This window comes from Mus caroli, chromosome 6, assembly GCF_900094665.2.
Source record: "Mus caroli chromosome 6, CAROLI_EIJ_v1.1, whole genome shotgun sequence".
NCBI lineage: Eukaryota > Metazoa > Chordata > Mammalia > Rodentia > Muridae > Mus > Mus caroli.
The window spans coordinates 111287309-111314692 of NC_034575.1; the positions used below are offsets into that span (position 1 = coordinate 111287309).

General features: G+C 42.5%; 2 protein-coding genes across 3 annotated transcripts in view; one reads left to right on the forward strand and one right to left on the reverse strand.

Moving 5' to 3' along the window:
* Tmcc1 (transmembrane and coiled-coil domain family 1) overlaps nucleotides 1-11965 on the reverse strand; it is a 185370-nt gene extending 173405 nt beyond the window's left edge. The window contains exon 1 of the mRNA XM_021164597.2: nucleotides 11870-11965. The gene's annotated coding sequence lies outside the window, so the exon portion shown is untranslated. The remainder of the gene's footprint in view (nucleotides 1-11869) is intronic.
* Nucleotides 11966-24580: 12615 nt separating this feature from the next.
* Washc2c (WASH complex subunit 2C) overlaps nucleotides 24581-27384 on the forward strand; it is a 54436-nt gene continuing 51632 nt past the window's right edge. Inside the window, exons 1-3 of one of the 2 annotated variants that reach the window (XM_021164675.2) lie at nucleotides 24581-24672; nucleotides 24752-24874; nucleotides 25490-25654. In XM_021164675.2, coding sequence (XP_021020334.1) covers nucleotides 24752-24874; nucleotides 25490-25654 — 288 coding nt within the window. In that variant the 5' untranslated portion in view covers nucleotides 24581-24672. The remainder of the gene's footprint in view (nucleotides 24673-24751; nucleotides 24875-25489; nucleotides 25655-27384) is intronic. The other variant, XM_021164676.2, reaches the window with a different exon arrangement.

Sequence of the window (27384 nt, forward strand, 5' to 3'; positions counted from 1 at the left end):
CCAGGACAGCCAGGGATACACAGAGAAACCCTGTCTGGAAAAACAAAAAAACAAAAACAAAAACAAAAAACAAAAAAAACAAAACAAAAAAAACCCTGCCTCTTTGTTTAAAGTACTGTATTATTCGAAAGTCAGTAAGACTTCCATTAGTCACTATCAATATTAGCACTGAGAAAAGAGATCAGAAAAATTTTTTTTTGTTGTTTTTTGTTTTTTGAAACAGGGTTTCTCTGTGTAGCCCTGGCTGTCCTGGCATTCACTTCATAGACCAGGCTGGCCTCGAACTCAGAAATCCTCCTGCCTCTGCCTCCCGAGTGCTGGGATTAAAGGCGTGCGCCACCACGCCTGGCTAGATCAGAAAATCTTAGGAGCTGGGAGGGAGAGAAGCTATGGTATAACCTATGTTCCTGTAGGACACCTTTCACAGCATCATCACAACACAGTCCCTGGGCCTAAACAGAGACCCCAGGGCTTAGTATACTATTTGAGGCAAGTGGACAATGCCACCAGACAGAACTGGTAAGGTTGAAGCAGGTTCAAAATGCTAGTATATCTCATAGTTGAGGACAGCAGGCACTACAACCAGTTCCCAGCCAGGCTCTACCTATCCTGAAACATGTAACCAAGATGCCCCACTAAGAGACCATGACAACTGATCACATAGCATAAAACCTAGAGTTCTCCATGTTACTGAGGTTATCTAGATAGGCTCTGAGTGTTTAGCCAATGAGCTTCCCTTTCTGGGCATCTCTTCCTGGTTCACCCTGAGTAAGATGTATACATTTACCTCCACCATAAATAAAGCAGTTTGAACAAGCAAAGACCATCTCCTTCATCAAAGATAGCCACCGGAGCTGGGCGTGGTGATGCACGCCTTTAATCCCAGCACTCTGGAGGCAAAGGCAGGCAGATTTCTGAGTTCGAGGCCAGCCTGGTCTACAAAGTGAGTTCCAGGACAGCCAGGGCTACACAGAGAAACCCTGTCTCAAAAAAAAACAAAAAACAAAAAAAACAAAAACAAAAACAAAACATAAAACAAAAACAAAAGACAGCCACTGGAGGTGCAGCTTCATGAAGAGGCATACCTAAATCTTCTGGGGAAGGCCTCTTTTCCAGCCTCTTTATACTTTCAGCACTCATTTGGAACTGCCTGGTGCACAGAAGTGCGGGCCTGCAGAACCCCTGTTCCTAGAGCAGTGTCTGGGCACACAAGAAGCTGGAAACTACTATTCTCAAATCCTCACAGTCCAGTGGTGTCGATACACAGGAGATTGGGAGCCACAACATCCATCCCAGATCTTGCTGTTTCTCACCCTGAGGAACTTGGACTGGGACTGAGCACCATATTGGCAACATTCCAGCAACCCATCAGCTAGGCAGAAATGTAGACTGACATACCATTACTAGGCGAAAGCTGTTTCCCACAATGGGATAACTGCAATCTCTGCAGAAGCTTCTGCCTACTATCTGTTCTCTGGAGAGGACTACACCCTCTTGTTTGAAATATATTTAGTTAGGTTTTCTAATTCCTCAAACGTTCATTGAATACACTACCCAGAGCTCTTGCCATTCCGTCTTGTGCAGGGACCATGGTCATACCATCTCTTTATCTAGTTCCATGCATCTGTAAATATTCATCACATTTGCCCTTTTCACAGCAGTATCATACAATTCACCTTAAGTTTTGTAGCTTTGAAATTTTTTTTAAAAAGACCTATTTGAGCAATAATAATAGCTAGAGAGATGGCTCAGTAGTTAAGGACAATCTGCCAAGCCTGAAGACCTGATAATCACATGATAGAGGACAGGATCTAACTCACAAATTGTCCTCTGAACCTCCACATGTATGTATACTGAGGCACATGCATACCCCATACATACAGACATACACAATAAATAAATGTAATTTTTATTTTAAAAGAATCGTATTCCTATCAGAAAAGTGATGTTTTGTCAAGTCACACTGCAGAATTTAAATGTCTGGCAAGTAAATTTCATTTTTATGGCATACCAATTCACTCTGAGCCAGAAGGTCGTGTAATAACCCTTACATTTCTGTTACACCTTCCTACTGCTTTCATACTTTCTATCTACTTGGCTCCATCTTCATTTTATTAGCTACACTTTCTTTGATGCTGCATATTAAACACTTAACTAATTCTCCCTGTTTGAGTAGTGACTGCAAATCTTTGCCAAGCACATTTACTGTCATTTAAGATCTAGATCTACAGACCTTTATAGCAGCAGAGTTTACACCCAGTATATATAATCTCAATCAAACTCAACAGCAAATTATGTCACCTATTAGCAAATGGACAAAGACAGAAGCAACGCCCTTAGTAATAGGTTGATTTCTACAAATTCTCAGGAAAAAAGAACAAGTGACTGATAATGAAAAAAGAAACAAACAATAGTCAGTTGACAGGAAATGAAAGACTAAGTTACCCTTTTCATGTGGGAGAAAAGATCTGAGACCTCAATTAAGAAAATAATGAGCAGGGCAGTGGTGGCGCACGCCTTTAATCCCAGCACTTGGGAGGCAGATGCGGGTGGATTTCTGAGTTCGAGGCCAGCCTGGTCTACAGAGTGAGTTCCAGGACAGCCAGAACTACAAAACATTTGAGCCTACCCTCAGTAGCAGATGAGAAATTACATCTTATATATTTTTCACTGTAAAATCAAGTAACAAACCCTTTCTCAAAAAAAGTTAGGAAGGAAGGAAGGAAGGAAGGAAGGGAGGGAGGGAGGGAGGGAGGGAGGGAGGGAGGAAGAAGATTTAACTACACAATGGCTCAGTAGTTAAGAGCACTTGTTGCTCTTTCAGAGGACCCAGTTTTGATTCTGGCGCTCACATAATGTCTCACAACCATCTGTAATTCCCAGGGGACCCTATGCCTCTTCTGGCCTTCACAGGCACTGGGCATGCAAATGGTACACAGACATACAACCAGACAAGAACACTCACACACAGAATATAATTAAACAAAATTTAGAAAATATTAACTACATCTATCTTTTCTTTAGCACACGGATATTCATGGAAGCACTATTACTAATAACAGAAGTATTGTCATTTGTTAGCTTATTAGTAAGAACTTATATTTTGTTCATGGTTGTTGATTTTCCAGATACAGTCAGGGTCAGTAACAATAATTCAATCTCCAAGGAAAAGTAGGAAATATTATACAGGGTAGTGAATAACTTAAACTCAAACTCAAAGCATGGTTGCTGGTCCATAACATTAGGATCGAATGGGAATGTGATAGAAATACAAATTCTTTTTTTTTTTTTTTTTTTTTTGGTTTTTCGAGACAGGGTTTCTCTGTGTAGCCCTGGCTGTCCTGGAACTCACTTTGTAGACCAGGCTGGCCTAGAACTCAGAAATCCGCCTGTCTCTGCCTCCCAAGTGCTGGGATTAAAGGCGTGCGCCACCACCACCCGGCGAAATACAAATTCTTAAGGCCCATTCCAAACTCAAGAAACCCTGAATTTGAGTTTTTAACACTGGAGTTCACAGAGTACTGTTTGAGAGACTTCTAGAAATTATTTTCTCTTCATTTATATTGAAATCACTTTCTAAGCAGAAAACTATTTTGCCCTCCATTGCCTGCATTAAATGCTATTAGCTATGATAAGTAGAGATGAGACAAACATTTTACAAACATATGGTGATATGAGGCTGCTGCAAAGCCAGCATGGAGCTGGGACAAGAATAAAAGGCAAAATACAATATCTAAATCTTATACATTACTAAGACAGTAAACTAGTTCTGAATTACCTGTCTTCTTGCATCTGTCTTATGAGATCACTAATTCTTCACTGATTCAATCAATAACTGAATTTAGTTTGCTGTGGCCGTTTACTACTGAGTTTGTCCTAAGTGGTACACTCCTACTGATGGAATTCAATAGAACAGCATGATACAGTATACAGCTGTTTAAAAAGACAATTAATTTGTCAATAGTAATCTATCTTAATTAAAACCAAAGAAAAACAACAAAAACAACAAAACAAAAACCCAACAACCCTCAAAAGGTCAAAGTATTTGAGTAAGTGGGCTTCTGAGGGTGTTTTTTTAAGGTAAAATATAAATACAGATGTATGTGTGTATATAAAATATATGGAAGATACAAATACTGGTTTAAAATTGTGTTGTGAATCAGAGATTAAAGGAAGGTGTTGCCAGGCAGTGGTGGCGCTCACCTTTAATCCTATCACTTGGGAAGCAGAGGCAGGGGGATTTCTGAGTTCAAGGCCAGGCTGGTCTACAGAGTGAGTTCCAGGACAGCCAGGATTACAGAGAAACCCTGTCCTGAAAAAACAAAATCAAAAACAAAACAGGAAAGTGTCATTTCTGAATGGTTTCAAAATTTTGGTATACCTACTCAAATCAAAGTTAGAAGTTAAAAAAAAAAAAGAAGAAGAAGCAGCAGCATGATGGCTTAGCTCGTAGAAGTACTTGCCAATAAGTCTAAGGACCTGAGTTTAATACCCAGAACTCACACGGTAAAAGGAAAGAACCAACTCCTGCAAGCTGTCTTTTCCCCTCCAGATAGATGCACATGCTCTACTCCAGACATAGTTAAAGAAAGTATAGTTTAAGAAAACATTCACACCAGGGGGCTGGAGAAATGCGACAGTTAGGAGCATTTGCTGTTTTCCCAGGGACCCAAGTTTAGTCCCCAATACTCACATTAGGTGGCTCACAACTCTAGCTCCAGAGGACTGGATAAGACACTGTCTTCTGGACTTTGAGGATACCCATACAGAGACACAGACATACACATATAAATTTATTATTATCATTTTAAATTTATATCTCAAAACCATTTTGGGGACTAGGGATGTAGAGCAGATGAGAGAGTACATGTCTTGCATGTACAAAGTTCTGGGTTCCTTCCCTAGCACCACTAAGCCAGGTATGGTGGGGCAGGCCTGTAATCCCATACTAGGGAAGTAGAGGCAGGAGTTCAGAATTTCAAAGTTGTCCTCTACTATATGGGGAGTTTGAGCCCAGCTAGGACGACATGAGATCCTGTCTTTAAAAAAAATTCAAAACAAAACAAAAATCAAACAAAGGGCTCAGTGGTTAAGAGCATCTGTTGCTTTTGCAGAGGACTTGGGTTCGGTTCCTAACACTCACATGATGGTTCATAAGAATCTGTTACTCCAGTTCCAGTGGAGCTGATGCCCTTTTCAAACCAGGGGGCTGAAGAAATGACACAGCAGTTAAAAGTACTTGCTTTCTCAGGGGACCCAAGGTGACTTCTGTGGGGAATAGGCATGTCTATATATAAAATAATTGTATTAAAAAATTATTAAAAACAAAACCACTTTAGGAATTACATTATGCATTAGAAAGACCTGTCAAGGAGATTCTTAAATATTATTGTCTAAATACCATCATCTGGCATACTGTCTTGACTATAATGTCTTGCTGCTGATTTGAAATGCCACAGGATCACTCTCATCAACTGCCAATGCACAGAAGAATCTTAAAAAGGAGAGAATAAACTTTGGTGACCTTAATCTCCCTGCACAATCACGTCTGTCAGGAAACTGCTCAATTGCTTCCTGTTTTCCCCACAATGTCTGTAAAACGACCCTCCCTGGGCTTTCTGAAACCCACTGCATTATGACAGTACTAGCCAAAGTTTACAAACTAGTTTTGGCCTCAATCTGCTACTGCATATCCACTAGAACATAAACTCTAATAAGACACAAATTTTTACACATTAGATCTTAAAAACCTAGAACAGAACCAGCAGATATTAGAGTACTCAACAGTGCCTTTAAATAAATAAATGAAGAAAAAGTAGTCTTCCATAAGGCTTATACCAAGCTGGATCTAGCCACCCCGTCCACTCTCCCTATCTGACTAAAGGAGCCACATACACTGGATACTTGAGAATGAATTCTCTAATTGAGAATGAACAGGAATAACACAAAAAACTTTCCTAAGCCCCTTTGAAAAATCAAGACTAGAATTTCATGTGTCATTCCAGTCAGCCTATAACCTAAAGAGAAAGGGCTGCTAACAGCCAACAGCCTCCTAGCCAATTCTTGGTTCTATTATTTTTCACAATACTTGCCAAATCAATATAAAACCCAGGTTCCATTTCCAGTACCCACATCATAGCTAAAAATCATCTATAATGTCCCAGGTGAATCCAATGCCCTCTTTTGGCCACCATGGACAATGCACACATGTGACATGCAGATGAAACACCCATACACTAACAAATAAAATAAAATAAAATAAAATAAAATAAAAATTCAGTTAATAAGGAGGAGAATGTGGTTAAGAGTTAGGGACAGTGGGCCCTTCTGTTTGCTTTAGTAGAGTCACAGCTCTAGTATTTTTATACACAGAAATACTTAGTGATAACATGGTGCAGAGACTGCATGCTGCATCAACTCCTTTCTCCATCATCTGAGAGTCTGGGAGCGACAACTTTCCAGGAGCAAATAAGCACACCCAACAACCACACCATGGCTTCTAGGATCAAGGCAACTCATTTATAGGACTGGACTAGAAAACCTACAGGCTGAGTCTTGGACATCTCACACTGTAGGAAAGTGAGAAATGAAACACATATATACAACCGTGGGACATGTAAAGAAGCTGAGCAAAAGAGCTCCTGGAGCTTGAACAGTCTGACAAACAAAAATAAGTGAACTTTTCATTCCTATGTGACCTGGGCATAGGGACTTTTTCCCAGGCAGGTAATGCAGATTAACATCAACACTGAATTGCTACAGCCTTGACAGCTGATAAGAATAATATTCTAGGTGTTTGGAAAGATGACTTCGTGGTTAACAGCACTTAGTAGAAGACTCACATCCAACTGCCTGTAACTCTCGCTTCAGAGAATCTGACGCCTACTTCTGGCCTCCACAGGTAAATGCACTCAAATGGACATACCCAAACCCAAAAATATTCAAAAGTCTTTCTAAAAAATTATGTTTAACCTCTGTGATCTTCCTTCCAAAGCCACATTACACACCTGTCTAACTATGACAGAAACAGACAAACCCTAATTGAAAGGCATGCTACAAAAACATCTGAACAGTCATTTCAAAAGTATAAGAAATGACTGGGAAATTATCCCAAGCAAAAGAGGAGGGGAGATGGAAGAACTACTGAGTGTAATGAGGTATCCTTGGTGGGATCTAGGGACTGGAAAGGGGCATTAGGAAAAGGGCTGGGAAGAGAGAATAATCTACTGATATTGATTCATTAAATGTAACAAAAGCACATTAATGTAAGATGCTGATAAAAGAGAAAACAGTACAAGAGAGTCAAGAATTCTCAGTTCTAGCTTCATAATACTTCTGGAATCCAATATCCTTAAAATAAGTTTAATTTTAAAGAATTAAAAAAAACACTTTGTGATGGAATATATGCCTGTTATTTTACTCAGTGGATCTGAGACACACAAACACAGAGACAGTCAGACACGTACACACAGAAGGAGACAAACACATACACAGTCACAAACACACACACACACACACACACACACACACACCAAAAGAAAAGCTATAAATGTTACTTGGTAGTAGAGTGTTTGCCTAGCATGCACAGGGCTCTGGGTGCGAACCCCAGAACCACAAAAGAAAAGAAAAATGCCTAAAATATGATCTTTGCCTTCATGAAGGTCTTAATGTGAAGTAGTGATAGTGCACATGAAACAGAATATAAGAAAGCATTAAAGGATAGAAGTGACAGTGGAGAAACATAAAAGTCTGCACCTGATCACAGACAGCCAAAAGTCTGAGAAGTGGTAGGAATATAAAGGTCTGAGATTTAAGAGAAGGCTTCAGGAAGGAGATCAAACTTGAGTTTGCATCATAACATATACTTCAGGGCACCAAAGTAAAGAAGTGATAAATAGAAAACATACATAAGAACAATCCATATGGTAAAGTAACTAGAAAAAGGCAAACAGAAATGAAAAAAAAAAAAAAAAAGAAAATGTAAAAACATCTCCCTTTGATAAAAAAAAACAAACAAACAAAAAGCATCCCTAAAATGTAAAAAGTTGAATGGCAACATGATGGCAATGCTCAAATACTTTAAGAGCCATGTGGCAAAAATAATCATCATGCACCCATTTAACACACAACTGACTTCTGTAAGATGTGACCAATAGTCAAGGGCAAAGAAAGTGACAGCTGTTCCCTAAAGCTGTAACAGGAAATACCAATAGGGAAGACAGGAAGCAGGTGGCCAAGTTTTTCTCAACTTTTCACAGGACGGGATTCATATATTGCTACTTTTTGTCGCATGCATGTCCTTACCTACAAGTCACCTTAATATTCACAGTAAGCTATAAGCATTTATTAATGTGAGGTAGACTTAATGTAACAATAGAATTAAAGTCTGAATGAAGTTAGTAATCCATTGGAATTCTCCATCTCCCACACTCTGCTAGAGATTAGGTAACTATTTTTAAAAGCAAAGGGTTTGGAGGCCTGCATATCTGCATAAAAATTCCTTTCTCCTGTTTCTTCCTCCAGTGAAGCTCGGAGTCTCCAAGAACTCTAAATGATGATATATACAAAAAATGCACACTATTTTCTGAGCAGTTTAAAGGGTTGTCAATTACAGTTTGCACTTTATGTGAGTGATTTTTGTCCACACACCAATGTTGGAGCCTAAGCCTGGAATGAGGTACAACCACTTGCAGGTTCCCTCCCAGATAAAAAGATCAATCTCATAGAACAAACATTCTAATAATTACATTTATAACAGCATAGACTACCTGGAAGTCATGAATTTTTTTATCATTAAAGCTGTTCATATATAGGCTAGAAAACCACTCTAAACATTTAAAGAAAGCAACTACGTGAGAATTAATTTTTTTTTAACTTTTAAGATTTTATAATAACTAGGCATGGTAGTGAACAGACAGAAGCTCTGAGCTCTTCAAGGCCAGCTTGGTCTACATAGCTCTAGAATAGCCAGGGCTACAGAGAGAAACCCTGACACACACACACAAAAAAATTCTTAGCTGGGCGTGATGGCGCACGCCTTTAATCCCAGCACTCAGGAGGCAGAGGCAGGCGGATTTCTGAGTTCGAGGCCAGCCTGGTCTACAAAGTGAGTTCCAGGACAGCCAGCGCTACACAGAGAAACCCTGTCTCAAAAAAACAAAAACAAAAAAAATTTCTTTAACAAGATTTTTTACATTTGGTGGGGAACAGCAATAAGCTAGTTGAATATAACAGGATGAAAAAAGACCCAAAGGTTGGGCCAGTGAGATGACTCAGTGAATAAAGGTACTTACTGCTAAGCCTGGTAAGAGAACCAACTCTCAGAAGTTATCCTTTGACCTCCACACACATGCCATGATATACATGGAATACATACATACATACATACATACGGGCACAAAAGCAAAAGTGGCATGGTATATGGGGAATTCGATGCAAGGAACATGGTCGTTTCTTCACACTTCCACCTGTCAGAAAAGCTCTTCCATCTTTCAGGCCACAATTCAAGTTCTCCCTAGCAAGGCTTCTCTCAGCAACCCTCCACCTAGCCCCTAGTTACCTGTCATACTAGTGTTTTGTTTGTTTTTTTATCATAATCCTCATTAGGGACCTGCAAACTTTTTCTATACAAATCTAGTTTCAGCTTCCCCCAGGTTTCTATGTGGCTTGTAAACCAAGATTAGTTTTACATATTTACATGGGTGAAAGAGGAAAGGATGAGCATTTCATGACATGTGAAAACTGGGTGAAATTCAAACTTCAGGGTCCAAGTTTAACTGGAAAATAGACATGCCAGTTTACTTTCTGTCTGTTGCTGCACATACTGAAACAATAATTGCATGGCTACAACAGAGGCTGTGTGCCTCAAAGCTAGAATATTTACTTTCTTCTTCACAAACAAACAAACAACAAACCCAAAGAGCTTACTGCCTACTGTCTTATAGTCCCTGAAATGGTCATGCCTGCTTATTTGTTGTCTCTTCCTCTGCTCCACACCCAGAATGCAGCTTACTGAGGCAAAAGCCTTGTTCTGTTCCTTTATTATAATCTAAAAAGAATTCTGGGACAAAGTAAAGGCTCAGTAAATATCTGGTGAATGAGTGAATGGTTCATAAATGTTCTTGAGTTTATGCTTTCTCCTATAGAAAAGGGGTATTATTCCAGTAGAGATGAACCAAACAGTTCAAATTACTGGTGTTCACCAATTAGTCCAAGACACTGAAACTCCAGAAGGTTTATGCTCATGAAAGACTCAACAACTGAGAGGTGACATAACCACTGTCACTGTTTGTGCTTCTGTTTATCTTAAGATGCAAATACTCTGAGAAATCTCATTTCCCATACAAAGGACATGGCACTGATACCACGACAAGTCTTTAATAAGCGTCCATAATGACAAGATATCTAAATCATGTACTAATGAATTTTTAATATCTAGAATTTTCCTATGGGGCTCATCAACTATCTAGTCTGTAAGCAGATGAAAATTCTTTAGAAATTAAAAGGTTACCACCCACAAACCAGAAGCAGCTTTTTAATTTTTCTCTAGTAGCCATAGAGTGGGTGTGTGAGTTCAAAAAACACACCAACAATTCTGTTGGTGGAGGGCATGGTACTGTTGATCTAAAATCCCACCTCTAAGTACCTCTGTTATGAGACACTGGTAAAACTACCGCCCACTCACAATTTCAGTCTCAATCTGTAAATGAAAGTTGGGGGGAGGGGGTAAGACCCCAGGTCCTGGAGGAATTTTATGTTTTACCATTTCTATTAAGGTTTCCTCCAAGCTTTGTGACAATTTCTCTACGCAAATTCTATACACTCAAAGACAAAGGTTTAGTTTTAATTTCTAAAATTTAAGATACTGAACAGAGAGAGGAACAAATCAAACTTGTGCTATATTTTAAAGTTGTTACTTGCTTTATCAATCTTGGGGTTTTTACTGTGTTTTTTTTTTTCTATTTTTTCTTTTTTCCTTAAAAGAAAAGCCAATTTAGGAATTCCAGGGACGCATGTGCACATGGATCTTCTGACAACTATGACAGGCTATGACAACAACCATTTTAGAAGGGGTGCATGGTCGTCGGTTTTTTTTTTCCCAATAAAACCTAAGCCTGGACGTTGGTTATGATCTATGAAGACTATGGTAAAACGTGACACCAGAGCACAGAGAGATATTCTCCAAGAGCTCAAGTGGGCTACCTCCTGAAGCCCCAGCAGCAGATCCAGTAGGGGAATCTCCATCAACGCTGTCCAGGGATGGAGTGGGACAGACACTGAATCACTGGACCAACACCGTCCACACTTTGGCTGAGGCTGAAATCTCAGGTTTTGTAGCGAAATGCATCTCACTGCGGCCCCCTGCTCTCCACAAAAAGGGTTAATAAAGGGCATCCTAACCACCTAGACTCCCATCTCACCCATTCTTCGCAGGACAGCGGGTTTCCTGCTCCAAGTTAAACCACGAGTTCAAAATAAAAACAAAAGGTGCAAGACTGGTTTCAGGTGGCAAGGGCTGACTTTCGGTGGCCAACTTATGGGTACCGCAGGGCCGGACGATGGAGGTCTCACAGACCTCGGCTAGCCCGGAGGCCTTGGGCCTGGGCGCGAGTCCTCACACGCCCCTCGCTCAGCTCTGCCCAAAGGAGAGCGGGGGAGAGTGCCCGAGCGGGGGCGGGGGCGGGGGTTGTCCCAATGACAGGCAGAAGGCCCGGAGACGCGGGGTCCGGCCGGAGGCCCGGGGCTTCGGCGCCGCCAGAGCGACCAAAGGTCCGATCCGCGCCAGGCCTCGAGGAGGCCCCGCGACCGCGACGGGCCGCGCTAAAGAGATCGCCCGTCCCCACCCACGGCCTGGGCCAGTCCTACTCACCGGTGGAGAGACGACGGACAGCCGGCGTCTCCGCCAGCGCCGCGGCTCGGTCTCCAGCGCCGGCTCCTGCAGCTGCCGCCGCCGCGCCCGGTCCATCCCCACCCCGACCACCCCCCCCCCCCCGCCCCCCCCCCCCCCCCCCCCCCCCGCCCCCCCCCCCGCCCCGCCTCAGCCGCTGCCGCTGCCGCTGCCGCCGCCGCCGCCGCCTCCGCCGCCGCTGCCACGGCCCCGGCGCGCGAGCGCGAACCAGCGCGAGGGAACGACAGCTAGAACGAGAACGCGCACCCCGTCGCCACAGCCGCCCACAACCTCCGCCTCCCGCCGACAGCGCATGCGCAAGGCGATGCCGAGCGGGACCGCGCACGCCGTGGGGGCGTGACCCGACCCAGAGGTGTAGCCACGCCTCGGGCCCGCCCACCCACGCGGGCGCAGGTCAAGTTAGCTGAGGCGCTGCAGGTGGTGTGGCATCCTCCGCCGGAGTTTTTCCGGACTGTTCCTGCAGTTCAGACGCGGAAGCATTTCAGCATCTCGGCTCTTCGACCCCTCGGCTGGTCGTTCTTTAGCCTCTCAACCCTTCGAACCGTGGGCTCTTCAGCTTCTCGGCTCTTCCACCTCTGGACCCCACGTATCCTCAGCCCCTTTCTCTGCTTTTCGGGTGCCCTCAGAGCCTCAGTAACTCAGGCCAGCTGTCCTGCTATACAGGCTAAAGCTAATTTTTGGGACCCACTCCCCCGAGTCGCACAATATTCTCTCTACGTTGACTCCCAGGGCCTTCCACCTAGCGGACTGGCTTTAGGTCAATGACGAAACCCCTAGTAGCTCATCTCTTTAATTATCTGTCACCCAGATGGGGAAGCTTCTTCCGGTGTTGGAGGATCTGTGAGTGGAAAACGGGAATAAACAGAGTCCATTGGCCTCGTGAAGTTTGAAAGCTGGTGGAGACCAAATGGGCGAAATGTAGTTGGGGAGTTGGGGATGATGGAGCTACAGTCCAATTTTAACAATCCTTAAGTGGCAAAGAGTGCACTGGGTGAGGACAAGGCCTGGCCAGAAGGGGAGCTAAGGGGCTACTGGTCAGGATGCTGCAGTCAGGACCTAGACTGCACGTGAAAAGAGGTAGGTTTTAAAAAAGGTTTGGGACTTCTGAGAGTTTCAGGAAGCCTTTGAGCTTTTCTTCAGCCGTGGTTGCAGGGCTAGGAACTTGATTATTATGTCTGATTTTAAATTATTATGCAGCCATGTGAAAAGGGGCCTGGGTGAGGGAGGTCATTCAGGAAGCAACTGGCAAGATGGTTAAAGCAAGGACGCAGTGTGGTCATAGAGAAAAGCATTGGGGGGCTGGAGAGATGGCTCAGCGGGTAAGAGCACTGACTGCTCTTCCAGAGGTCCTGAGTTCAATTCCCAGCAACCACATGGTGGCTCATGACCATCAGTAATGGGATCTGATGCCATCTTCTGGTATGTCTGAAGACAGCTACAGTGTACTCATATACAATAAATAAATAAATCTTTGGGACTGGCAAGATGGCTCAGTGGTTAAGAGCGCTGACTGCTCTTCCGAAGGTCCCGAGTTCAAATCCCAGCAACCTCATGGTGGCTCACAACCATCCTTAACGAAATCTAATGCCCTCTTCTGGAGTATCTGAGGACAGCTACAGTGTACTTACATATAATAAATAAATAAATCTTTAAAAAAAAAAAGAAAAAGAAAAACATTGGGGGTAAAATGGATACATTTTGATAAATTGAAGGAAAGGTGAAGGAGAAGGAGGTGGCAGGGTTGACTCAGATTTGAGGGTGGTGAGGATGAGCTTGCACATGTAAGGGGCAGGATGAATAAAGCCACCAAGGAAAATGATCAGAAAATGAAGGCTAAGCATGTATGCCATTGGAAAAAAAAAAAAAAGCTGATTTTAAAAAAATGGGTGATAAATCTAAAGATAAGACTCAAAAGAAAGAAGAAAATACAGAAAAGTCTTTGTATCCCTGAGTTAGGCAAAGATTTATTTTAAAGTCATGAACCATGACATTATTTGATAAGTTAAATTTTATCAAAATTCATGTTGTTTATAAACATTTGAGTAATTAAAAAAGCAAATTATTGATGATAAATGAACTCAGAAGTAGAATATATCCAATGAAAGTCTTGTCTCTAGGATATGTAAGGCCTTCTCTTTCAGTGCTGAGGATTGAACTAGCCTGCTAAGTAAGTGCTGAACTACACAGTTACCTCCTGTGCCCTAAATAATAGGACAAACAACCCAATAAAACAGTAGGCAAAAAGCTTTGGTAAGTATTTCACAAGATGTAAAAATGGCCATTAACCAACAAAAGGTAACATTTTACTCATCTAGAGATTTGCAGATTCAAACTACAGTATGCACACTGTCATTTAAGTAGCTAAAATTAAAGACTGGTAACCTACTTGTTATACTTCTCTCCTTAGCCATACTTAATTTTTAAAAGCAAAAGAAAAGAAATAAAAAGCTAAATGTCTTAGTGAAGAGACACCAAAACAATTCTAAGAAAAGAAAGTATTTAATTTAGGTTTGCTTACTGTTTCCAAGATTTAGTACACTATCAGCAAAGCAGGTAGCAGACAGACTTCCTCCAACAAGGCCACGCCCACTTCAACAAGGACACCTCTGAATCCTTCCCAAGTAGTGCTGCTAACAAGGCCACGCCCACTTCAACAAGGACACCTCTGAATCCTTCCCAAGTAGTGCTGCTAACCCTCAAACATTTCCCTTGCGCGGGACCATTCAGAAACCACTGTTAGCTTGGGTTGGTGGCGTATGCCTTTAATCTCAGCATTCAGAAGGCAGAGGCAAGCAGATCTTAGGGATTTAAGGCCAGTCTAGTTTAGTAGTGAGACTTTGTCTCAAAAAAAAAAAATAAATAAATAAAAGTATAGTCAAAGTTGACTAACAAATGTTATTTAATAATAGTTTTTATAGGAAATAAACATGAAGAGACTAAAGGCTTAAGTTGTTGCTCACATATGTCAGAACTTTCACTAAATCACTGCAAAATCCGTGAACACTACTCTGGGTAATTTTATAAGAAGATCTTGTTCGAATGTATGAATGTTTGCCTGCACATATGTGTGTGCACCCTGTGCATGCCTGGTGCCTGCAGAGGCCATTATATTTCCTAGATCTGGAGTTTAAGATATGTCAAAGACCAGCTTTGACACCTAAGGTAAACTGAGGCAGGCAGGGAGGCATGGCATCAGTGATGGGGTCAGGGCTGAAAACAGCGCTAAAAGGAGCTCATGGGTTGGTCCAGACAGCAACTGATGGAGGCTGCTGCCTGTCGTCGCAGCCAGCGATTCAAGAAACAACTCAGCTGACTTCTTTTCTCTGAGGGAACAAAGCTTCATTCACTGAGGCTGTCACTACCTATGGCCAGTGAAAAACTCTGAACTCCTTTAACTCTTAGGGTCTGGTGAGAAAGAAAAGGAGAGAAAATTCACACACACACACACACACACACACACACAGAGTGGATGAAGCAAAAGGCAGACTCCAATAACTTCTTCATTCATATATGCATGCATGCATGCATGCAAACCTACAGACAGATAGATGGACAGACATGTATACTTACACACATTGAATAGATGGAGCAAAGCTCCAACAAGCAGGCTCCAATCATTACACACACACACACACACACACATGTGCACACACTCCTGGTGGGTGGATGGAACAAAGTTCCAAAAAGCAGGCTCCAAACATTTCTCATGTACATATATACACATACACACACATATATGATGGGTGGAGCAAGCTCCGACACACACTAACACAAGCTTTACACGCATACATATATACAGATTTGATGGATGGAACAAAGTTCCAACAACTTTATTTCTTCTACCATAGTTTATATCCTTGCAAAATGTTCAAGCAATATAAAATTACAATGCGATTACATTCTATTTTCTTTCTAGTGACTGACTATGATAAAACAGAATGTTCCCCAATACCTTTAGAAGAAATAACATTATGTAGTGCAGGTAAATAAATTATTCCTAAGGACCCATGTACATTCGTAAAGAAGCGAGTTGTTATAGGTTAACAAATGTGAGCAAGCAAGGTAGTTTTCACAGCCAGCTTCTCTTACTGGCAGGCAGCAGTTTGTGGTTACAAAGAAAGGATTAACTATTTTATTATTTATCTTGGAAGGAGAGAACTAACTCTTAAAAGTTGACCTCCCTCCACACATGCACTGTCAGCTGTATGCATATACAATAATAATAATAATCAAAAAATAAAAATTGGGGGTGGGGTTGTGCTTCAGAAATGGCTTAGGGATTAAGAGCATGTGTTGCTCTTGCAGAGGATTTGAGTTTAGCTCCCAACCCCAGGTGGCGCTTTACAACCATCTGTAACTTCAGTTCCAGGGAATCTGGCACCTTCTGACCTCTGAGGGCACTGTATGCATATGTTGCAATACGAACATGCAGGCAAAACCACTCAAAGGCAAAACACTACAAAAACCCTGTGAAAAATCTATTTCCAAAGAGTCAAGAAATCTACCATATGCTTATAATTCGGAATTCTAACTATTATGCAAATTTTCCCTCTCCCACCTCAGAGTCTACAGACGCACACCCCATGTGCCCGGTACATCTTTCTCTCTAATAGGTAACCTGAGGCCTCACCTTAAATGTCTCTTTTTCAGAGAACTTTTTGCTGACCCACAGTGCAGGTCAGCTTCTTCTTCTCTTTTACGAAGTACTCTCAAAACATCCCTGAACTTCCCCCTTTCTGGGTCCAGCAAACATGTACCTTCCACCTTAAACATCTCTGGATGGTGAACTCTAGAAGCCTGGGGAAGTTTCAGCTGTTGTGAACCCCCTAGCCCTCTGCAGATCTTGGCAGGGAATTATCAAATGAATGAATGATGAATCTATCCTATTTAAATAGCTCTTTACAGTTGGCTGAGTATTTAAAAAAATAAAATAAAAATAAATTATGTGTCTATGCTGATACCTTTAGGGACCAGAAGAGGGCAGCAGGTACCCCCAGAACTGGAGGTACAGGCAGTGTAAGCCTACCCAATCATCTTGAGCAGACAGCATTCTAAACCACTAAGCCATTTCTCCAGCCCCTCCCCTTTCTTTTTAGCTCAGTTTTCTGTCATCTCATTTGCACCACCAAAGTCTTAAGTAAGGAGGCTTCATCTCCTTGTTTATTTTTAATGATACTCAATAAATCACAGTCTTTATCTGATGGCCTGATATTACTTGAAAGGAGGAGGACATGGCCACGTTCCAGAAGACTTAGCACATATCTTAGGATTTTACTGTGAAGAGACACCATCACTAAGGCAACTCTTATAAAGGCAGACATTTAATTGGGGCTGGCTTACAGTTTCAGAAGTTTAGCTCATTATTATGGTGGGAAGCATGGCAGTGTCCAAGCAAGCCTGGTGCTGGAGAAGGAGATGAGAGTTCTAAATCTTGAAGTCAGCAAGGAGGAGACTGTATCATCCCACCTCAAGATCTGGATCAAAAGCCGATGTCTTCCAACATCAAGATCTGGATCAGGTGTGGCCTCCATTTCTGGATTGTAGCCCATTCTAGATAGTCAAGTTGATAACCAAGAATAGCCATCATGTCAGGTAAGATGGAGGTGGGAACACTAGCAACCTTGTCCACAGTTATTAACACCAGTGCCCTCCACGACACCTGGAGGCAGTAGGACAGCTTCTACAGCACCTCCTTTGTCCCCACTCCTATCCTAGCAGGGCCAGTCTGGTGGGCTTGCAAGTGGCACAGCTAGTGACCAGGGGCCCAGGTATATTGATTTTGTTTTCAAGTAACAGGCATGCACAGCTGAGAAACTGACACAAAATAAGAGCAATTCCTGGAAGAAGACTGACATATTTATAGAACACAGGGTGGGTGTCAGAAACACCTGGACCTGAGGATATTTTATTCATCTTTGCTTTTCTTAGCTTGCTTCTGTCCAACCAGCTTCCTCCTCCTGGCTGGGAAAGTGGTTGTCTGGTTCCTGAGCCTCACATCAGAGCTTGTCACAGCATGGCCTGTGTCCTACCTTCCTTTAAATCCATTCAAAGGAATCTCATATTGTCTCCTTGTGAGTCCATATCTATCCTTAACCCAAGTTACTGTGGCCACGAGAGTGGCCCATTGTGATTTCCCAGAATCACGTAGTTGTTCCCTACACTCCCACAAATGGAGCAGGTTACCAAAGAAGAATAGGCATTAAGTAGGACAGATATTGTAACAGATACCATGATGATGAAATGAGGGATGAATTAAGTCCATGTCATCCAGTCTGCTGGCCCTCTGATGAAATGTGACCTTTCAGCCTTTATTGCCTAGTGACCCGGAAGTGAAGCTTTGCATGGAGAGCCAGCCAGTTCAGGAAGGAGTTGGAGAATACATCAGAAAAACCCTAGGTCATGTTTCTTTACAGGACACTCAGATTGTGCAACAGGGACAGTCCTATGAGAGTAGTGGGAACTCACAGGCTAGGGTCACTGAAATCAGGCCCCAGACAACACAGGCAGGAATCCACTGCAAACCCCATATCTTCTCGGGCTTTCAGTATCCCCATCTGTAAAAAGGAAGCAATCAGGCTACCTAGATAGACAACAGAATCTTGAACTGAATTTCAGTTCTACTCACAGAGGCTGCTTGCTCTTGAGGACCATTGTTTTACTTAGAAGATAATTGCAGATTCACAGCTTATTTGAAAGAATAATCCACAGAACTCCTGTAGAGCCTTTACTGAGATTTAGAGATTTCTTAGCAGGTAGCCATGTCTCTTTAGTCATTCTTCCCCTCCCTTCTCTCACCTCAAACATCTGAGAGTACAGCGCATGTGTCACATTGCGTGCATTCTTTTTCTAGTTTTGTTTCCTGAGAGCAGGGTCTATCTTCCATTACCACCATAGCCATTGTGCTGGTTAGTTTTGTCAACACAAAACCAGAGTCAGCTGGAAAGAGGGAAGCTCATTTTGAGAAAACAGCCCCATCAGATTGTGTTGTAGGCTTTTTCTTGATTACTGATTGAGGTGGGCGGGCTCAGCTGACTGTGCAGTGACACCCCTGGACTTGTATTCCTGGGCTGTATAAGAGAGCGAGCGGTGTGAGTGAGCCATGAGAAGGAGGCCAGTAAGACGTGTTTCTCCATGGTTTCTACCTCATTCCTTGTCTCCAGGTTTCTGCATTAGCATCTCTGAATGATGGACTGTAACCTATAAATCAAATAAGTTCTTTCCTCCCCAAGTTGTTTTTGGTCAGTGTTTTATCACATCAAAGAAAGCAAATTAGATTAGCAAGTTCAACAAATCTAACGTTGATAATCATACTTGAAAAAAAATGTCAGAGTCTTGAGTATCTTAGAGTGCCCTCAAGTTCACTTTTTAAAATTACTTTTTATCTATTTAATAACATGTGGGCGGGTGTCCATAAAGGCCACAAGAGAGTCAAATCTCCTGGAGCTGGGCCTACAGATAACTGTGAGCCTTCAGTGGGTGTTGAGAACCAATGTTGGATCTTTGTGAGGAACAGCTGGTGCTCTTAGCTGCTAAGTCATCTCTCCCATTTTTCAAATTTGCTTTGTAGCTCTGACTGAGCTTGAAATTCTAATCCTCAGTGCACCATGCCACTTGGTTTATTTAGTACTGGGGTTCAACCCACGATCTGTGCAAACTAAACAATTACTTTACCAGCTGAGTCACATCCTCAAAACAGCGGCAGTGCTGTGTATTCAAGAATTGATATACAGCATTGCCGTTGTCTCCGTGTCCCTCTGGATTTTTTTTTTCTTTAGAGTTGGGCTGCACCGAGTTGCCATGTCTTTAGACCCCGTTGGTCTTCGGCAGCTCCTGGGTCTTTCTTCATCTTGCATGGCACTGATATTGGTAAAGAGCACAGATCATTTATCTGGTAAAATCATCTCAAAGTGGGTTTGTCTGATGTCGCTTCATGTTTAAGTGAAAACTTACATTGCATCGGGGACACTGGAATTGTTGCTGGCATGGATCTTTGGGGAGATCACATGTAGTAGAAGTGGCATATGGCTACCTCCCACTAGTGAGGTTAATTTTGTACTGTAGAGAGTCAACACTATGTTTGCTTATTGATTATGTCATACTGTAGATAGTTGTATTCTTTACCACTGAAACATATCTCTAGCTCCTGGGTTTTTTTTTAATGAATTTTCATTTTTGTTTTTGAACTTGCCACTTAGCTCTTGGCTGGCCTGGTACTCAGTATATATCCTCAAGTGGTCTCAAATGTGATGTCCCCCTCCTCTGTGCATGCTTCTTATCAGATAGTTGATGTGCAAACATTTTCTTCCAAACTGTGGTTGCCTTTTTATTCTCTTGATAATGTCTTTAATACCTAAAACTTGAAAAAAAAATTGAAACAGAATCTCTTGAGCTCAGGCTGGCCTTAAACTTAGCATGCAAACAAGGATGCCCTTGAATTCATGGTCCTCCTGTCTACCTCTCCAGTGCAGGGATTACAAGTATATGCCAACACCATACCTGGCTTATGTGGTGTGAAGGATCAATTCTAGGGTCTCATGTATGCAATGCAAAGCTTCTATGAAGTTAGCTACATCTTCATCTTCAGGCCCAATTTCTTTCTTTCTTTCTCTTTCCTTTTCCCTTTTTTTCCCTTGAGACAGAATCTCATTATGTAGCATGGCTTTTGTAAAACCCAGTATGTAGATCATATGACAATGCTCAGAAACTGCATGAGTGTGAACACTTGTGCGCATGCTGCCATAAAAGAATGATCAGACATAGTACAGACATAGGCAGAACATACAAAAATATGACAACATATGTAAGACAGGGCTTAGAAATTGCATGTATGGGAACATTCATGTATACATTGACATGTGACCATGCATAATTCATGTCTGTGAACATGCAATTCATGCGAACATATGACCATGCTTAAAAACTGCATGCATCTGAATGTGCATACAGGCTGACCTGTAACAGAACTGAGAAATACAGATATGGATGTGAGTCAGAGGACACATTTGTACTTAGAAGAGAGCTAGGGAATACAGGTACATGTATTCCCTACACATATATACCTATCTATTACAGAGCTAGGAAATACATATGTTTATAAAGCTGCATATATAGGCCTACCTATGAGAGAGTTAGGTTAGGGAGTAGGGTTAGAAGTTAGGGTTTGTTTATTGTTAGATGTTAGAGGTTAAGGTTAATTTTAGGGTTAAGGTACAAGATTAGGATTCTTTTTTTTTTAAGATTTATTTATTTATTATATGTAAGTACACTGTAGCTGTCTTCAGACACACCAGAAGAGGGCATCAGATCTCATTTCAGGTGGTTGTGAGCCACCATGTGGTTGCTGGGATTTGAACTCTGGACCTTTGGAAGAGCAGTCGGGTGCTCTTACCCACTGAGCCATCTCACCAGCCCAAGATTAGGATTCTTATAGTAGGCTAGGGTTAGGACTCTGGTTACGATTATGGCTACTTTGACTTTTCTGGTTCTAATTTCCTTAAGCTGTAGGATTAGGTTTAGAGTTACATGAGATTTAGAGTTAGGGTAAGGAATAGGGTTTATGTTGGGGTCTAGACTATCACAGGGTTTGGTTTGTCATTGTTAGGGTCGGTATTAAGGGCATGGCCATGGTTTTAGTTTAGTTGGAGCTACGCCTAGAGTTAGTCTTACAATTACATTAGATGAAGGGGTTTGTTAGAGCTATGAACAATATGAGCGTTGTTTTGCTGTTACATACGTTTAGGGTTAGGCTCATGGTTTTGATTAGGGTTCAGTTTAGGATTATGTCTAAGGTTAATGTTAGGGTTAGATTTTTGGATCATGTTAGTGTAATAATTACTATTAGGGTAAGTGTGCTGGCTAGTTTTATGTCAACTTGACACAAACTAGAGTTTTCAGAGAGAAGGGAACTTCAATTTAGAAAATGACTCCATAAGATTGGGTGGTAGGCCAGCCTCTAGGGCATTTTCTTAATGGCCCATGGGGGGAGGGCTCAGCCTATTGTGAGCAGTGCCAACCCTGGACTGATGGTTTTGGTTTTTTAAGAAAGCAAGCCTAATAAACCATGAGGAGCAAGCCAATAAACAGCACTTCTTCATGGCCTCTGCATCAGCTCCTGCCTCCAGGTTCCATCCTGCTTAGGATCCTGCCCTCACTGCCTTTGACAACCTGTTAAATGGACCTGTGAGTGAAATAAACTCTTTCCTTCCCAAGTTGCTTTTGTTCATGGTAATTCATCACAGCACTAGTAATCCTAACTACGACGGTAACTTAGGCTTAAGGTTATAATTAAGGGTTAGTATTTGGTTTAGGTTAGGGTTAAGATGAACAAGATTAGATTATAGTTAATTTTCTGTATAGGGGTTAGGTTAAGGTTACTTTATTACTATGGTTTAGGGTTAAGATTAGATTTAGCAATGGTTAGGATTAGGGTAGGGTTAGAATTAGGGGTAGAGTTAGTGTTAGGGTTCTGGTTAGGGACTATGGTTAGGTTTAGCATTATATTTAAGGATTAGGATTATGTATAAAGTTTACCACTATATTTAACCATAACCAGCCCTTAACTCTAACCGTAATCCCTAACCCTTAACCTGATCCTGACCCTCAACCCTAAGCCTAACTATAATTCTAGTTCTGACCCTAACCTTTTTATTTATTTATTTTTTTGAGATATCATACCACCATGTAGCTCTGACTGGACTGGAACTCTCTCTGTAGAGAAGTTGGAGCTCAAACTCACAGATAATCTGTCTACCGCTGCTTCTCAAGTCTTAGGTCTCAAGGGGTTTGATGACCTCAAACTGTATTCTAAACTTTATTAACACTACTCTTAAACTAACCTTAGTCAAACACCCTTCCCTAACACTAATACTACGCTAAGGCCAGGCTGCCTTCACACAAACATGTATCAGTTTAGATATGCCTCTCCAGGGTTGGGATAAAAAAATTGTGTGCTACCATACCCAGCTGTGTAATGAATATTAAGGCTGCCCTAATCCTAATTAAACCTTCATGTGTTACACACTCACCCGAAGACTAACGCTATCCCAACCCTAACTCACAACTATCTCAGCATTACCCGTAACACTAAATCCTAGCTATAACCCTTCCTTTGAGGAATTGCTTCTGAGGTAATTTTTATTATAACAACAGAAAAGTAACTAAGACAGCCACCTTAACCCTAACCCCAAAATATCACCGTAACCGTAATATTAATCATAACCCTAAATCTAATGTCTATCTGTAACACTTGCTTTATGCCTAGCCTTTAAAACTAAAGTGAGGAGTTCTGCCGTGAGCTAACTTTAACTCAAGCATCACTCTAACACGAGCCCTAACCCTAATCTTAATGCTCACCCTAACAGCAACACAGTAATCATCACACTAATGCTAAAGTACCCCGAGCCTTTTCCCTAGCTTTAGTAGTTCACAGCTGACTACTTGCTCACAAGCAGTTAACTCCCCATTCCCTTCTTCCCTCAATCCCTGGCCCCCACCAACCTACTTCCTCTCTCTGGATTGATCCATTCTGGATATTTCATATAAATAGAATAATCTGTGCTCATGTATATGACTGACCTCTTTCAATTAAAGTATTTCTAGGTTAATTCATGCCCTATCATATATCAGCATTTTATTTCTTTTGGTGAATTGTGTGGCTCTACAGCATTTTGTTTATCCATTCATCACCTGATGGACATTTAGATTGCTTCTGCTTTCTGGGTATGGATCAACACTACAGTGAACATTCTTGTACAGATATTTATCTGAGCAGGTTTTCATTTATTTGTCTTTGTTGTATACCAAAGAGAAATCTTTAATGAGGTGCCAACAGAGGTGGCCACAAAGCAAAATCTGAAAGTTGGAAAAATAACCTGCACAGGAGAAATGATCAGATCTAAGGTGAGCACTCACCATATACCAGGCACTATCTGTTTTAACACCTATTATCGCTTCTTTTTTATTTTTATTTTTCGAGACAGAGTTTCTCTGTGTAGTCCTGGAACTCACTCTGTAGACCAGGCTGGCCTCGAACTCAGAAATCCGCCTGCCTCGGCCTCCCGAGTGTTGGGATTAAAGGTGTGTGCCGCCACGTCAGGCTGTATCGCTTCTTTAATATGCAGAAGAAAGTCTATAGAAGAAGCTTAAGTAACTTGTTCTCGGGCACACAAAAAGGAAAGATAAGGGGTTATTTCTAAAAGTCCGTCTGGGCAAGAACAACTCAGAAAGGGGTCTGTACAACAAGGAAGTGCTAGTGGATAGCCAGGAGAGCTTTGGATTTCGATTTCTATCCTGCCACCTCCCGGCCTTGAATCTCAGCTGAGGGTAAAGAATTTCAAGCGGATCCACATTGAACTGAAACCAAGCCGGTTAGCAGATGTACACACTGAGCGTCACTGAGGCAGGCCCTGGGCCAGTCTCACATCACATGCATAATCAATAAAGCCGCCGCACATCCAGGAAGTCGTCCTCCTCTCTCCTTCCTCTTCAGCTCCCACCCGGTAGGCCACGGGACTCCTCAGCATGGGCCCCACTGGTACCTCCCGCCTCTTTCGCACTCTTAGAGCTGGCCGCTTAAACACCTCTCTGACCAAACCCAATTACCCAGGAGCTGCTAACCCATAGCTCCCTCTCAGAGGCTGCGCCCCAGGTCACGTGAGGACATCATCACGTGACGTGAACCATGTGATTCCCACCGCGCTGGGTGGGCAGTGTGGTAGCCACTCCCGTAGTCACTTTGGAGCTTGCTGAGTGGCGGTGTCATCGTGGTGAGGACGGCGACCCAGGAGGGCAGGGCTGGATCCTTCGCCCCAGACTCAGCTCTTCTTTTTGTCCTTCTCGCTGCAGATGAACCGGACGAGCCCCGACTCGGAGCGGCCTCCGGCATCCGAGCCGGTGTGGGAACGGCCCTGGTCGGTGGAGGAGATCCGCCGCAGCAGTCAGAACTGGTCTCTGGCGGCTGACGCCGGTGTGAGCGGGGGACCCGGGGCCAAGGGAGGGACAGAGTTGTAGTTACCCCTTCTCGGGGACACGCTTCCTCCAGTATTCAAAGGCGCAATCTCAGACCCCGGGGAGGGCGGCCCTGTGGGCTTCTACCCAGCACTCTGCCGCTCAGACGCGGATTTCCTTCCGTGCAGCGGCTTTTCAACCTTGCCCTCCATGCCATCCTGCTGTGCAGATTCTGTTTCTGCCCTCTCCAAGGACTGCTTTGTTTTTACGGAGGCCCTTCTGTATTAGAACTGGGGCTAAATGGGGCAGCACATATTTTTGAGTAGAACTGCTCACTTCGGGACCTAAGAGCTCAGAACTTTCATACAAGTGGGATATGGGGTGTTTTGTAACACTATGTGGTCTCTGAAGAGTGACAACCAAACAGGGCTTTAAATCCCTGTAGAAATGTGATACTGGTTTTGTGCTCTGGACAAACTTATCTGATGAGCTTTCTTAATGCTTTCCAGGGTCACCTGACTTTAGATCAACAGTATCGTCCCTTTTTCTTAAGATAGGGGCAAAAGGGGAGGGGTTTTTTGTTTGTTTTGAACCACATGTAGTGTTGATACTTCTGTATGTTTCTTTTCAAAATAGCTACTACAGTTTCTACAGGAATTCTCACAGCAGACTATCTCCAGGACTCATGAAATCAAGAAGCAGGTGGATGGATTAATTCAGGAGACCAAAGCCACACATTGTCGTCTGCATAATGTGTTCAATGACTTCCTCATGCTGTCTAATACCCAGTTCATTGAGAATGTGAGTTGTTTTATGGCATCTGACTTTCAAATAATCCCTTTTGGGGAGTAAGAACTATTGTCATTTATAATGATAATACGGTTCCCTTCTAAGTTTTGGCGGATAGATTGGTTCTTGGAACATCTAATAATAATGTTGCCTTGTGCTGGTTTTTCTGTTTCTCATTTTGAGGGCAGTTACCATTTGAGCAGAGTTGTGTGCCTCTCAAAAATGCCACTGTGCTCATTCAGTATGGTCAGCTCTATGCCTGGCTTGGCCTCGTGTGCCCCACTTTTGCCTTCAGTCCGTGGAGACTTTTTGTAGGTCCATCATGTCTCCCTCAGTTGTGTAAGTGAATGCAGATGTCTGCTTTGCATTTTGTCATCTAGAGTTTTCTTTTTCTTCCTTTTCTTTTTCTCCTTCTGTTTGTTTGAGACAGGGTTTCTCTGTGTAGCCCTGACTATCCTGGAACTCACTCTGTAGACCAGGCTGGCCCCGAACTCACGGAAATCCACTTGCCTCTGCCTCCCAAGTACTGAGATTTAAGGTGTGGGCCACTACTGTCCTGCCAGCACCAGTTTTTCAATTTGGATGAATATATGACACAGAGTCACCAGTACAAATGCTGCTGGCCTTTAACTAAAGTGTATGTGAATTCTGTTTTCATAGTGAGTTCCTGCAATCTGCTAGGAATACACAGATAAATTATCTTGGTAAAATTACAATAGAAAAGAAGCAGGCATGTCTGGAGCCATCTAGCAAAGGGAAAGGAATGTATTGAGAACAGGGGATGGGGTGGGGGACTTGGGGAGGGGAGCTTAGTTCATCTGATCCAAGAATATTTTTCTGAATTAATTTGTAGAAAGGCATTGGGGGTGGGGGTGGGGTGGTTGTATTGTTTTTAGCTCAGCATTAGTTCTGACTAGTGTAGAACTTACTATGTAGACCAGGCTGGCCTTGAATTTGGAGAGAAATTCTCACCTCTGAGGTTACAGGCTTACAGCCCTACATCCAGCAGTGAGAAGAGAATTACTCAAGTCCACAGCATCCTGAAATTATTAGATGAAAATTATTAAACAATTTCATAAATGTTTAAGATCATAACCCCATGATTTGGGATTGTAAAAGCAGCAGAGTGCCACGTAGGCTGTTGCTGATGCATGTTTGTATAATTTAATAGTGCGAACTGGAGTGCCTACCTCACATTCCATCTTGTTTGAGACATGGGGTTTGGTGAGGACTCTTGTTCACTGCTGCCTGTGCCAGCCTACCTGGCTTACTGAGCTGACTAGGCCATCAATTATTTTCTTTAATGGCAATGGGTTTGAAACATAACATGAATTCAAGTAAACCCATACAGATGTATGTGCAAATTCTGGGATACTTGGGGCTAGAAGTTGCTCAGATTTCAGGTTTTTAGGATGTAGGATCTACAGAGACCTTACAGGTTCAGCATTCCTAAGTTCAAACAGCCCCATGTCCAAACTTTTTTGAATGTCATGCCATTGTTTGGGTTTCAGAGTTTTGGATTGGCGTGCTCAACCTGAGGACACTTTTCGATGTTCACAGAACCTGGCTGGTCAGCCTGAGCACTCTTTTTTTTTTTTTTAAGATTTATGTATTATATGTAAGTACACTGTAGCTATCTTCAGACACTCCAGAAGAGGGAGTCAGATCTCGTTACGGATGGTTGTGAGCCACCATGTGGTTGCTGGGATTTGAACTCTGGACCTTTGGAAGAGCAGTCGGGT